General features: G+C 39.7%; 1 protein-coding gene across 1 annotated transcript in view; it reads left to right on the plus strand.

Moving 5' to 3' along the window:
• The window catches only part of LOC124863347 (inactive phospholipase C-like protein 2), an 85482-nt gene that overhangs the window by 42918 nt on the left and 26920 nt on the right, over positions 1 to 15644 (plus strand). Inside the window, exon 2 of the mRNA XM_047357696.1 lies at positions 7470 to 9956. Within this exon, the coding sequence (XP_047213652.1) occupies positions 7470 to 9956 (2487 nt within the window). The remainder of the gene's footprint in view (positions 1 to 7469; positions 9957 to 15644) is intronic.

Here is a 15644-nt window from a genome sequence, read left to right on the forward strand (position 1 = left end):
ATCATAATTCTAACAGGACCAATCAACAATGGGAGCCAATCATGAGAAATCTGGAATAGCTGGTGAAGGTGAGAGTAAGACAACTGAAGGAAGGATGCTAATTAACAAAGTTGAGCAGGGAATCCAGGGCAACAACAAAACATGTAAGTGAACATAAATAACAATGGAACTAACTAAAGACCATAAACAGGGAGGAACCGGAACCGGAGGAACTTATGGTCAACTCTCAAATTAGCAGTGTTCTTCGTGATTCTGTAAGAAGATTGTTTTGTATATAAATGATTTTTATTGATCTCTGTATTTTTATGTAATTTTCAAAGAAACTGTATTTAGGCTTTTTATAATATGTAGGCCATGATCATCATATTTAACCAAAATAAGAGTTTGAAATATACATATATGTAATACATTATATTTTCAATAAAATGTTGAGATGGAAATATCTGTTTTTGCAATGAACCTAAAGCAGAAAGACATTAACACTTACTATTTATTCATTTATCACAAGTTATACTGTTAATTGTGGCATTCTCCAATATTATTGCATATCACATGTTTTCTTAATTTTGTGCCGCCTGAGTTAGCACATACATGTTTGCATTTGATTACCCTGTGTCTGTCAGAGTGCACAGATCTGTGCAGACAGTGACCCTATGATTCTCAAGCACACATATGGACAAACAGACCTCGCAAGCTGTTACTCTTGTTGTGGAGAGCATATCATCAAGAAGGCAGTCCTCGATGCTGTCTTCACTCCCCATTACACAAGCCCCCCTGCTGTCTTGTTCAGCAATTCTCATTGCGCACACACTAATGACACAGTAGCTCTGTAGGCGAGAGAAACCAAGCCGAGGCTGACTGCTTTCAGCAGAGCTGTTTTAGAGTTGAGATATGATAGGAGGTGAGCAGCATGCAGCCGGCACAGCAATGAAGAGGAAGTGGGATTGTTTGAGATTTTCTGCAATGGTGGAGAAAGTGGGCCTCAGTTGTTAAGGAAGCAGTATGTTTAGAGCCCCATGGGAAACTGTTGAGGGGAGAGTTTCATTGCCTATGCATTGAAAACCAGCTTTAATAGCTGAGAACTTTGATTATTCAAACATTTAACAGCCTGGTCGCTAATTCACTCTCCCTTTATGGCACTCAGCTGTTACTCTACAGTGCTGTATTTTTTAGTGCATGTTGTAAAGGTGAGGGTCCTTATGTGCTGGTAAGAGCCATAGGCAGCAAAGGGAATCAAAGCAAACAGATGATATCACTGTGTTTCTAAATCGGTTTTGAGATGAGAGTAGGTTTTTGAACTCACTTTACCTCTAAGAAAGGTAAGAGTTTTTCATTTGCTTTACTTCATTCAGTCGGGAAAAGATGCAATTGGTGAGCTGTTGCTGTTGCTATACATGAGAGCTCAGAGCTTATTGCATTAATTGCCTCCCAGGAGTCAAGCTCCATGTGTCATCCTATGGTGTCAGGGTGTGACAACAGTGACAAGGAAAAATAAAAGGGGATTATGCTTCAGATGATTTTGTGGAGCTCAGAGTAGGCCTTGTGTCCACCCGTACGCATGCTGACCTCTGCATCAGGAAGTGGTTGACCCCAGCAAGAGGTGCCACTGACCCTACAGGGAAGAGAATGGGGGAGGTGTGAATCATTGCTAAAATACTGCCACATCACTGCAGGAACAGCAGCAGCAGTCCAAAGCATACAAGCGTAAATTAAAATAGTGACATGTTTATCAGATGAATTATCTGAAAAATGTTACAGGTAAAAATCTGATCAATGTGCATATACAGTCACATATGGATGCACATAGATGTGTACATGTGTACATGCAGTATCATGAACACAGTAGATAGGAGAGAGGACTAAACCAGAGTCAGGTTATAAATCAATATCCTAAGCTTTGAACACCTTCTGGAGTACTGAAAATGAAAACAATATGCAAACCCATTAAACCAAGGCTTTCCACCTAACCTGACCCAGCAAATAGACCATCTAAAAGGTCTATGGTAACTTTGAGGATGCTGCAAGATCCACAGCTTTGGTGGGAGAATCTCCACACATCTTGCCTTCATTGGAGGGTGACAAGATTATTAAATTGTAGAAAGAACGCCATTAGAAGTCCCATCCCCTCTATGGTTTCTCACAAGCAATGTAGTGGACACAACAAACATGGCAGATGGGATCAAAAACAATGTTTTGGTCTATTTGGAAAATTATGTGTGGTTAAAAACTAACATCCTGAACACAATACTCTCTTTATTTATGAAACCTCCCATTTGTGGTCAGATTTATTAAGAATTTGAAATAATTAAATAAAATCTTTTTTATTTATTTTTGAGGGACAACAAGCATGACATCTTAGATTTTCTTAGCCAATATCTAGATGTAAACTTTACCTAAAAAGATAAGACTGCAATATATACAGAAACGTAATGAGAAACATTGGTTTAAATTTGTACAAAATTATTCCGGTCACACCCACAGAAAGCTGGATAGGCTTTGATTGAAGGGAAGATAGCAACAGCATGTTGTCCGGTCTATCTGCCCAGCTAATTGTTGCTGAATGTTAATGAAAAAAAAACCCACCTTAATCATCTTGGCAGCCTTTGGTCTGGTGTTACCGCAATGCGTTTTAAGAGAACACCTGTAAATAATTAGGGTTGATTCATTATTTTAGTCTAGTTTTGTTTATTTTCAATTTCCTTGTCAGTGTGAATACTTATCTTGTTGGTTGAGCATTCAACTTCTGGAAAAAACAAACTCTTTGGTTTGTGTTCTACCTGTTAAATGTAGGTGCAAAAATACAAATGTATTCAATAAAAATGTTAGCTCTTCTTGAGCTTTTGTTTTGGAGGAAACAAGAACATAGCAAAGAGAAAGGTATTGGTGCTGTGATCCCTAAACTTCTAATTCAATTCAAAAGTATTTTATTAATCCCAAAGAGAAATTAAATGTTGTATAGCTCATATTATGCAGGTTTCTTCAAAGAGCTGTTGTAGATGCTGATGGCTGTGGGCAGGAAGGATCTCCTGTAGCGGTCTGTCTTATAGCATATCTGAAGAAGCCTCTGACTGAAGACACTCTGTTGTTGTAGGACAGTCTCATGAAGAGGATGCTCAGGGTTCTCCATAATGTTCTTCATTTTATGAAGAATCTGTCTTTCCACAATGATCTCCAGAGGTTCCTGAGGAGTCCCCAGAACAGAGCCAGACTTCTTTATCAGCTTGTTGAGCTTTTTTAAGTCCCTGGCTCTGATGCTGCCACCCCAGCAGATGATGGCAGAAGAAACCATACTCTCCACAACAGACTTGTAGAAGATATGCAGCATCTTGCTGCAAACACTAAACGTCCTAAGCTTCCTCAAGACGTACGGTCTGCTCTGTCCCTTCTTGTAGATGGTTTCATAGTTGCCTCTCCACTCCAGTCTGTTGTCCAGGTGAACACCGAGGTATTTATACTCCTCCACCACCTCCACTTCTTATGTCATGATGGAAATAGTGTTTGACCTATTGTTTCTCTTAAAATCTACAATCATCTCCTTTGTTTTATTCACGTTCAAGAAGAGATGATTGTTTCTACATCATGCCACAAAGCGGTCCACCAGCTTCCTGTACTCAGCTTCTTGTCCATCTCTGATCCACCCACGACTGCAGAATCATCCCGAGTATTTCTGCAGATGACAGGAGTCTGTCTTGTACTGGAAGTCTGAGGTGTACAGAGTAAAGAGGAATGGTGAGAGTACAGTCCCCTGTGGTGCTCCTGTGCTGCTGACCACCTGGTTAGACTCACAACCCTTCAGTCTCACAAACTGTGGTCTGTTTGTCAGGTAGTCTTTGATCCAGGAGATTGTTGAGGCCTCCACCTGAGTCTTCTGGAGTTTCTAACAAAGAAATTAAGGTTGAATTGTGTTAAATGCACTGGAGAAATCAAAGAACATGATCCTCACAGTGCTGCTGGCTTTATCCAGATGACAGTGGGTTTGTTGAAGCAGGTGTATGATGGCATCTTCAACTCCAACTCCACAGCGATAAGCAAACTGAAGGAGGTCCTGATGGTTTACTTTTTGCTTACTCAGGTGGGCCAACAGGAGTCTCTCTAGGACCTTCATGATTTGGGATGTCACAGCAACAGGTATATAGTTACTGAGGACTGATGGGTGAGTTTTCTTTGGTACTGGAACAGGAGGTCTTCCACAACACTGGAACCTTCCTCTGGGCCAGGATAAGGTTGAAGAGGTGCTGCAGAATCCCACAGAGCTGCTCTGCATAGCCCTTCAGGACTCTAGGGCTGACATGATCTGGACCTGCAGCCTTATTCTGGTTCAGTTTTTCCAGTTGCCTCTTCGCATGATTTATTGAGACACACTGGTGGAAGTCAAAGAGGGCATCAGCATCTTCTAATTTGGTTGAAGACAAACACGTAGCCATGGACAAATGGGTCCATGGCTGAGGTGGAAGACAAAACATTTGAGGTGTGACAGAAAAGCTGTGGGTCAAAGGAGGGTGGGATTTCTGTTTGGCTGTGATGCTGAGCTTGTTTCTGAACTGAACCTGTTGAAGAATGTGTTTAGTTCACTCGCTCTGTCCAGACATCCATCTTTCTTCTGCATGAAGCCTGTGATCTTCTTTATCCCTGACCACATATCTTTGATATTGTTTTGCTGGAGTTTGTTCCCCAGCTTGTTCTTGTGCACCTCCTTGCTGTCTCCTATCTTGAATTTAAGTTGCTTCTGTAAAAGTGGCTCCCTAAAAAACATTGCTCCTAAATTACCTTTGTAAAAGACTTGGAATTAGTTTTTTCACGATCCTTGCCCCCTTAGACTTGGCAAGAGTACTTTCATTACCATATGCATGCAGGTCTTGGCACAAGCTCACAAAACAAGTGCATGCCAAAATGTCTCAACTGTGCAAGTAGAAGATCTAAGAAAAGGTGTTTTTTTTTTATTGTGAATTAAAGATAATGAACTTTTAGTGATTGGTGGCAAAGAGGGAAGAGAGAGGAAGATGGTAAAACAGACAAATCCAAAGAGTGATTATTACACCTTTTCCTCAGCCCTGGAGCTCATAAATTGTGATGGATTTCCAGGCTGTTCTGAAGATTTTTCTGTGGTCACACTGTGGCTACAGTTAGACTTTGTTCAATGGAAATCCATCAGATGTGGGCAGGCAGTTGCTCACCTGAATAGAGGACAGGGGAAGCCCTCAGGCACTCTGCTCTTTCCTAACTTTCTTTAAAAAAGTTTTTTTTAAATCACAAAACCAGGGCAACTAGAAATACCTTGTGTTTTAGGTTTTTTTATCTAAAAGAAAGTTTCGGGAATACTAATATTTTCTCCTTCACCCATGGTAGCATTAAAGTTTCTTGTCTAAAATCTTCCCGAGTTAGATTTTTATTGTGTGGTCCTCTCAGTTATGTATTACTCAGACAACCCAGTTTAGAAATCTCAAATTAGGCCATCTGAATTCTGGCTATCTAGGAAACTACAGCCTTGTGTGGAATTGGGACAGCACAGTTTGTTTTCTGCCAGCTAGGCGAGCAAACCTGAAAGCTGCAAAACCTTCAGCCATGCCAGTGCAGGTGGTGTAGATGTCATTTACTCTGCTTCTTTTGCTTTTGGTTTTAAAGGCTGAATAGAAATGGAGCAAAACATGCCTTGTCTTTGAAGCTAGCTGGCAAGAAATGTATTTTTGTAAGCTTGGCTGGAGGATGAATATTTCATAAACAAATCTTATTTGCTGTAAAAGGCTAAATGAAATTCCTAAACTACACTTGTGAAACAAGACCATTGCGACTTGAATTAAGCTTGAAAACCTATTTCCCACTCATTACAGTGAGTATACAGTTCTAAAGTATTTGTTTTCAAAAGACAAACTGTCTCAATTCCTTTTTTTTAAATCAGGACATAATAAAAATGTTTTGGTCCATACCAGGTTCTGAAATTATTTAAATCTAACTTCTAACATACAAACATAAACAAACAACAGATTCCACATTGTCATTATTAAACAAAGTCGAACCCAAAATGAAGAAGTTGTGTGACAAAAAACTCAGTACACCCTTGTTACTTCCATAAGATTTCGAAGGAAAGAACCAGACAGGTGCTGGCAATCAAAAGCATTTGAATAACTGATCATCTTCGGGCTAATCACCTCGATTAAAGGAGCAGTCTTTGCAGTTTACTGGTCTTGTAGCAAAGAACTCCAGCAAACAGTTGTGGTGGCCCAGTCTAGGTCAAGACCTCTACGATAATAATGCTGTGATACAACCTAAGTAGAGCTGTGCATATAACAATGAAGCATTGTTGGACTAGTGGGCCAGAGTTCCTTTCACAACAATTTAAGAGATTGATAAAGTCAGGAAAAAATCACTGCTGAGAGTTATTACTGCTAAAAGGGGTTAACGTTTTTGGGACTGACCATTTTGACATCATGTTTGTGTAATAAATAATGTGTGAATCTCATGGGTGTTCTAAGTATATGTTTAGGTTTAAATGCTCATGGAAACCCAGATAAATGTTACTATGTCCTTATATTTCTTCATATGTAACCCAATTGAAAAAAAATTACTTTCTCTTTAACATTAGAATAGGACAACTGTTACAAACTATATTTATATCAGAATCAGTCAAACAAGGAATATAACTCTGATACACATTGCTCTCGGTGAAGATTTTTATTTATTTATATTTTTAATATATATGCATATGTATTTAGATTATAGCAGCACGGCAGCAAACGTAATCTTTTGCTAAACAGATAAGGTGAATTTTATGACAGGTGCATAAAGGCAAAAAATGCTGGAGCTGTAAATGACTTTTAGATAATTTTCTAACTCTCTGATTTAGCATCAGAGAGATCCCAGATGTTGTCCCCTTCTGATGACATCAAGCACTGCTCTGTCTAATGTCACAATGAAGGCCTTCTGCAACAGTTTTGTTCAGAGTGTATAATGTCTGCAAAACGTGGGACTTTTGAAAGGGTTATGTCACACCAAACATTTAGGGAAATAGTTTCACCTAAATGTTTGGTGGGCTAAATGTATGATACAAATTAAAACTTTTAATCTGTTTTCACAGTAGGATATCAAATAAGACCCTGCATGGTGCCCACCCACAGCTAGTAATGAAGTGAATAAAAGCATGTTGTTTCACTGCTAGTGAGATAAAAGAAACAACTGATTATCCTACGAAGTTAACATCAAGAACTGAATGGCAGCCTCTTAAAATCTAATTTTGTCATATGTACAGGGCATCACAAATTATAACCCTCCTAAAAACACTTTGATGAAAAGCTTGAAAGAGGAAGTTTGCCAGTATTAAGCACGTGAATGTGGTGTAAAACTTAGTTTCTCTCTAATTAAGACAATAAAATTCCTGCTTTTCTCTTTTTTTAATTCATGCTGATAACAAAATTAAACCTGGCTTGTAACCAACAAACTTTTCTCTACCTTCTCCCACCCCATTTGTTTTGCAGGATGGCTCCAAACAGAAGCAGGTCAGGAAGAAAACTGTGTCCTTCAGTTCTATGCCAAGTGACCGTAAGATCAACAGCACCGCTGCTTGCATGGCCTTTATGTTGGAGGGTTGCGAGATGAAGAAGGTGCGCTCCAACTCACGCATGTACAACCGCTATTTCCTGCTAGATCCAGATATGCACTGGCTCAGATGGGAGCCATCCAAAAAGGATTCAGAGAAGGCCAAACTGGAAATCAAGAGCATCAAGGAAGTTCGTTTGGGGAAGAAAACTCCAGTTCTGCGCAGCAATGGTCTCTCAGATCAGTTCCCTGATGAGTGCGCCTTCTCAATCATCTATGGAGATAACTATGAGAGTTTAGATTTGGTAGCCAGTACAGCTGATATTGTCAGCACATGGGTGATGGGCCTAAGATATCTGGTGTCCTATGGTCGCCACCCTGTGGACATAGCAGAACCCTGTCAACCAAGCTTAAGAACATCTTGGATTGGTTCAGTGTTTGAACTAGCAGATATGGAAAAGGGAGGACATATAGACCTATTCAGAGCGACCCAGATAATCAAGGGGCTTAATCCTGGAATGAAAGAGTCCAGGATAGAGCTGAAGTTCAAGGAATTACAGAAAGCTAAAGACCAATATGGAGAGGCAATTAATTTGGACACTTTTGTGGAGGTCTATTGTGAGCTCTGCACACGGCCTGAGATTTTTTTTCTGCTGGTACAGTTCTCTAGTAATAAAGAGTATCTGGACAGTAAAGATCTAATGCTATTTGTTGAGGTGGAGCAGGGTGTGGAGGGAGTAACGGAGGACATGTGCAGGGATATTGTTCAGAAATTTGAGCCATCTGCCAAGGGCAGAGAAAGGGGCTACCTCTCCATTGATGGTTTCACACACTACCTCCTGTCCTCTGAATGCCACATTTTCGACCCTCAGCACAAAAAGGTGTGCCAGGATATGACTCAGCCTCTCTCTCATTACTATATTAATTCCTCCCATAATGCCTCCCTTCTCGATGACCATTTCTGGGGTTCATCAGACATCAGCAGCTACATCCGAGGTCTGAGGATGGGGTGTCGAAGTATTGAGGTCATAGTTTGGGATGGCCCTGATAATGAACCAGTGGTATATGTTGGAAGCTCTGTGGCCTCCCAGCTTGCTTTCTCTAAAGTTCTGGATATTATAAACCAGTATGCTTTTGAAAGCTCTGAGTATCCTCTTATTCTGTGCTTGGTGACCCATTGCTGTATCCCCCAGCAGAGGGTCATGGCTCAACACCTGAAGAAAATCCTTGGGGACAAGCTGTATGTTGAACCACCCAACAAAGAAGAAAACTACCTACCGTCACCTGAAAAACTTAAAGGCAAAATACTCCTCAAGAGTAAAAAATTGCCACCCAGCTGCACTGATTATGAGGGCAATGTAACAGATGAGGAGGAAGGCCTGGAAATGTCCCGCCGAGTTGGAGCTGATGAAAAGGACCAACTGAATGGTTTGGGCTGCAAAAGACTCAGGCTGTGCAGGGAGCTTTCTGAGCTTGTATGTCTCTGCAAGTCAGTACAGTTCAGGGACTTTGGACTTTCTAAGAGGGAGCAAAAATACTGGGAGATATGTTCCTTCAATGAGGTAGATGCCAACAGATTTGCCAATGAATTTCCAGAGGAATTTGTCTGTTATAACAAGCGCTTCCTCTCCAGGATTTATCCCACATCTCTGAGGATTGATGCCAGCAATATGAATCCCCAAGATTTCTGGAAATGCGGTTGCCAGATTGTGGCAATGAACTACCAGACACCAGGCTTGATGATGGACCTTAACCTTGGTTGGTTCAGGCAGAATGGAAACTGCGGATATGTTTTGCGGCCTGCGATTATGAGGGAGGAGGTGTCCTACTTCAGTGCCAATGCTCGAGACTCCCTACCAGGAGTGTCTGCACAACTTCTTCACATCAAAGTCATCAGTGGGCAGAATCTCCCAAAGCCTCGGGGCTCTGCTGCTAAGGGTGATGTGGTTGAGCCTTACATATATGTAGAGATCCATGGCATACCAGCAGACTGTGCAGAACAAAGAACCAAAACAGTTTCTCAAAATGGAGATAATCCTATTTTTGATGAAAGTTTTGAGTTCCAGATTAATTTACCAGAACTTGCAGTTTTACGCTTTGTGGTTCTGGATGACGACTACATTGGAGATGAGTTCATTGGTCAGTACACCATCCCGTTTGAGTGCCTACAGCCAGGCTATCGACATGTCCCTCTGCAGTCTCTCACGGGAGAGTTCCTGCCCAACACCACTCTGTTTGTTCATGTGGCCATCACCAACAGGCGTGGTGGAGGAAAGGCACATAAAAGGGGTCTTTCTGTGAAGAAAGGTAGAAAGGCTCGGGAGTATACCACCACCAAAACCACAGGAATCAAAGTAGTGGATGAACTCTTCAGAGCTTCTACCCAGCCCCTCAGGGAGGCAACGGACCTCAGAGAAAATGTGCAGGTAAGAAAGTGCCTACCTAAAATATCTCTAAATCACTGCAATACTAATACCTCTTTATTTACTGTTGTGCACTGTGTTGCATTACATTCTTTTGGATCATTTGTAATCTTGCAAACTAAGAAAATAATGTAATAGATAGATATTGCAAGCCACTTTCCTGCCACTATACCTCCCCTTATCCCTTAATTTATCTCATTATTTCAAGAACAAATTTCTGAAGGCAACAGAAAATTTGCTGTTGCGTACAGATAACATCAGACAATAGGCGGGTTATCTGTATGGTTACTTTATACTCTGGATGAAAATAAAATGCATGAATTTTACAGTAATATGTATACTGTAGATATCTACCATTATAAAGAATAAACAATGACAAATCTTCATTGAAGCTGAACCTTGAATTTCATTGGCATTTTATTCTGAAGCTCCTGCATTTTGTAAAACTGAATTCATTGTAACTTTCTGTTAACCCCTTTTGTTTATATGAGGATTCCACAGCTTTTATGATTGCACTGCCATTAAAATATTATTATTTTACTCTACCTTTCTGGTGCCTTGAACAAGCAGTGAACACTGAGCAATTACAAGAGAAAAGATGAAAATATCAACAGTTGCTGGTTGCTGTAGGTCAGAACAGGGTTGAAACCATATACTTATATATAGTATCTAAAAAGACAAACAACCATTTTATTTCTCAGTGTCTGATCTGTCTATTTGCCACATGCAGGAATACCATGAGATGTTTAAAAAAATTACTTCTATTAATTTAAGTTGACTAATTTATTGAGATTCACCTGCATGTCTAGAACTCATGAATAAATATACCATGTCAATCACTGCTCCACATAACTGAATATCTTAACAAAATGTGGGAAAAAAAAACCACCAAAAGCAGCAAAGTAACTGGCCCATAGCGACTTATAATTTTCTGTTTTAAAAACACATTTTAAAGACACATTTCTTAACAGTCTTTTCATAACAAATCTTGTGTGGGACAGGCAATGCCTATTTTTTTTCTGCAAATCTGACAGAGACTAATTAAAGATCATTACTTTTGTGCAACTGCAATCAACTAACCAATGCTAAATTTGGATTTAATCACAGTCCTGCCCTGTGTCACAGATACAAACCTAATCTTACCATTAATCATCTCTGATAACAAATGTCCTCGGAATCCAATCTATGGTCCTCTATGAAAAATGTCTCTGTGTGATTGAACGCGAGTCTGTGTTAACCTGATCAAATAAAATGGTGGCGGCACTAAACGCTTTCCAACCCACATTTTCGCAGGTTTTAAAATGTAAATTTGTCTTTTTGAAATAAAGATAAAAGTTCAAGAAATAAATGAATGTGCTAAAGTTAAGAGAAAGGACTGAAAGAGGATAAATGCATGTCTTTATACAATAAGGACTTATCCCTTTGAAATGCTAAAATGAAGGGCAGATTTGAAGGCTTCGTAGAACCTACCTAGGAAACCAAAGGACCAATTAAACACAGGGCAACAACCAATGTCCATTTTTTTCCTTACTTATTCTTCCATGGGTATGCTTTGAAAAACAAAAGAAAACATGGTTCATTTGACTGTGAGAAACCTTAAGGGAGTCTGTAAACACTGACAAATAAAGATACGTGTTTGGTCTCTCTGTTTTATACGTGGATCAAGGAAGAAGATTAGTTGTTTCAGTAGGAGCTAAAGATTTCCTATGAAGCCAATGAAAATGTGAATGGAGCCTTTAGAGCGACGCCAAGCTCGAATTTCATTTTTGTTTGCTGAAACATCTCTGCGCCAGCCATCCTTGTCACATTAGTGCTGTTAGCATGGGAGGAGTGAGAGATGCAGAGACAAAAGCAAAAAAAAAAAAAGACTACAGAGCTGGGCACCCAGAAACAAAAGCAGCTCTGTAACTGGACACGGAGCTCTCATTTGGGGAATGTTGGAGGAGGAATAAAGAGGGGGAAGGGAGTAATTAAAAACACAAGCCTCTCATTGGGTTTTGTAACATTGTGAATTGGAAACAGAATAGCTTTTATTGCACAATAATTATCTAAAAACATTTATGCATGTAGTCAGAGACACACACGCACAGAATTATACTAAAGCTCTGTGATAACTTTAGCTCAGCGCACATGGATATATAAACACCGGCAGGTAGACGTGCTTACGGGTCATACGCTCTCACAAAACCACACGGGTTTTAATTCAAAGGCATGAAGTACTGTATTAATCCAGAGCTGTGTCCAGTGGTCCGAGGCGTTAACTGAGTTTGAGGCTCTGCATACAGATCTTCTGTCCCCCGGCCACTCTCTTTGTCTTCAAGAAGGCTGTGCCTAACAGCAACAGCACATCCTTAAAGGTAGGAGAATTTGTCAGCAGTCCGGGAGGTCAAGCACAGAGAGACACATGCCTGGGAGAATGGACTAATTGGCTTATACAACAGTAGTCAGCTATGAATCTGGCACTATCCAGTGCTGTAAAAACGTTCTTGTACTTGTACACATTTTTTTCTTGTTTTTGATTCACCGTATTTTTTGGAAAGTGGATTTCAATTTCACTAGCCTCACCTATGCCTGATTTCTGTCAGACCTGGAAATAAAAAAATCACCAAATATGACCTGTTAGACAACATAGTCAATGAAAAGATCTCTAAAAGCAACAATATATTAAGCCCCGATCTAAAGAAATTCAACAACAGATGGGACTCAAAGTCACTGACATCTATCATTCTGTAAGACAGACCACACTGAGTGCCATTTCCAGCAGATGGAAAAAACACTTGTGAACAACAGCAGAGCAGAGGGACAAAACAAGTCTCAGCTTTCAGTTTGAGGAGTTCAGTGCTTATTGCTGTAACTTATGGTTTCTGCAGCCTCATTCGCAGTCAGGGTTTTAAGCAAACGTCAGTCTTGCTCTGCATCCACCTGTGCCAGCATGCACACAGATAGGTCAAACTGTGCCATTGTGTTGCTTTGCAGCATACACGTCCACATTCACAGCTTTTTTGCTGTTGGGGACAATCCCCGACATTTCCAGGATGGACAGATCTGCTAATCTGCCCCTGAAGTTCCTGGTATGCGATTACTGGGGCACAGTAAAGAATCCTGGGACATGAGTCGCAGTAAAGTGGCTATGGTACGGACATCAATTTAGAAGCTGTGGTATAGCTTCAGAGTTCATGCTGGAAAGCCTTCCATTGTGGCTAAATTAAAAAGATTCTATAAAGAGAAGTGGGTCCAAATTCCTCCACTGCAATGCAAAAATCTGTTTACTAGTTTTGCAAACACCTGTCATCGCTAAAAAGTAAAATCATACAAAGTTATTTATATTTAGCCTAGTTTTCTTTGATACTAAAACTTTTTTTGACAATCTGAAAGCAAAAGCAGAAGACTTCAGTAAGGTAGTAAATAATTATTCACAGCACTGTAGTTCCCCCTTTTATGTCCCTATCACTAGCGTAATATAAATGTTGTGTAGTTTTCCCCTCTGTCTTTTTTCTGCTGTCTAGGCAATAGTTTGGTTGCCAGATTCCCACGCTGGCAGTTGCAGTGGAGACTTTGAATCAAGAGGTGCAGCAAATGTGGGTTGAAAAGTACGTTGGCAGAAGGATTTTGATGAGTTAAACAGAGAAAGAGAGGGAGGCCTGGGGCATTCAGTTCACATGAATCTTTGAGCATTCTGCTACTCAAGTCTGCTGTCTACATATAACAAAATGCTTATGTATCAAGATGTAACAGATTAAATTGATGGTTTCTGTGAAGTTGATGAACAACTACAAGTGGCAAGCAGTAATTGTAATATATAACTTTTGAATGCTGTCTGATTGCATTAAGTAAATTCACACTACATACAGGTCCTTCTCAAAATATTAGCATATTGTGATAAAGTTCATTATTTTCCATGATGGGAGGCTCATACCTATTTGCTTAATTAAATCCAGGTGGCGACTTTTTTGTTGGCCATGCAGTGTACTGGTTGTTCCTGGTTTTATGCTAGCAATACCAAGAGCACAGCTTGTCTTTACAAGATCTTAGAAAAACAGCTGTTTAAAGATCTCATGCATAAAAGCTAGAGGATTGTTTTGGATTGTGGCACTGCCGTGTGCCCAGTGGATTGGTATTGCTAGGGAAATTAATATTGGTCAACTAATCACCACAATGTTTCTTCAGCATATAGCCATATGATATTATTATCGAGCCTTTGAAAATATTAGGGAAGGTAGTATAAGGTAGTTTGTTTTAGATTTTATTGTGCTTTTTAAAATACCTCAACAATGAAGACTAGTGATTGTAGTAATTCAAGGCCAAGTTCCTTGGGCAAAGAACAGGAAAGAAAAAGTATACTCATTCAGAACAATAAATGTTTCAGATTAGACAAGTATAACCTGAGTAAAACCAAAAGGCAGTTTTTTATATCATAATTTCATTTAATAAGAGCAAAATTGACCTGGCCCTACAGGTCCTTCTCAAAGATTAGCATATTGTGATAAGTTCATGATTTTCCATAATGTAATGATGAAAATTTAACATTCAATATTTTAGATTCATTGCACACTAACTGAAATATTTCAGGTCTTTTATTGTCTTAATACGGATGATTTTGGCATACAGCTCATGAAAACCCAAAATTCCTATCTCACAAAATTAGCATATTTCATCCGACCAATAAAAGAAAAGTGTTTTTAATACAAAAAAACGTCAACCTTCAAATAATCATGTACAGTTATGCACTCAATACTTGGTCGGGAATCCTTTTGCAGAATGACTGCTTCAATGCGGCGTGGCATGGAGGCAATCAGCCTGTGGGCACTGCTGAGGTCTTATGGAGGCCCAGGATGCTGCGATAGCGGCCTTTAGCTCATCCAGAGTGTTGGGTCTTGAGTCTCTCAACGTTCTCTTCACAATATCCCACAGATTCTCTATGGGGTTCAGGTCAGGAGAGTTGGCAGGCCAATTGAGCACAGTGATACCATGGTCAGTAAACCATTTACCAGTGGTTTTGGCACTGTGAGCAGGTGCCAGGTCGTGCTGAAAAATGAAATCTTCATCTCCATAAAGCTTTTCAGCAGATGGAAGCATGAAGTGCTCCAAAATCTCCTGATAGCTAGCTGCATTGACCCTGCCCTTGATAAAATACAGTGGACCAACACCAGCAGGTTTTGAGTGATGAACCAGGCTGGGAGTTTTAAAGGCCTCAGGAATCTTTTGCAGGTGTTTAGAGTTAACTCGTTGATTCAGATGATTAGGTTCATAGCTCGTTTAGAGACCCTTTTAATGATATGCTAATTTTGTGAGATAGGAATTTTGGGTTTTCATGAGCTGTATGCCAAAATCATCTGTATTAAGACAATAAAAGACCTGAAATATTTCAGTTAGTGTGCAATGAATCTAAAATATATGAATGTTAAATTTTCATCATTACATTATGGAAAACAATGAACTTTATCACAATATGCTAATATTTTGAGAAGGACCTGTATATCCAAATTTGTTGAGCTTTTGGTTGTTTTTCATGATTTTATGACACATTTTATAGGAGAAAATCTCCGGTTCTGGTTTCATGGTTTGCAAATAACAGCAGAAATAACCAAAAAATAGGTCTCAGTTCAGTCAGTGTGCGACTCTAAAAAAAAAACTAACTTTTTAATTATACCTTCAAGTTAAAATGTGATAACAGAGGGATTACCTTCAAAA

The sequence above is a fragment of the Girardinichthys multiradiatus genome, chromosome X, assembly GCF_021462225.1.
Source record: "Girardinichthys multiradiatus isolate DD_20200921_A chromosome X, DD_fGirMul_XY1, whole genome shotgun sequence".
Lineage (NCBI taxonomy): Eukaryota > Metazoa > Chordata > Actinopteri > Cyprinodontiformes > Goodeidae > Girardinichthys > Girardinichthys multiradiatus.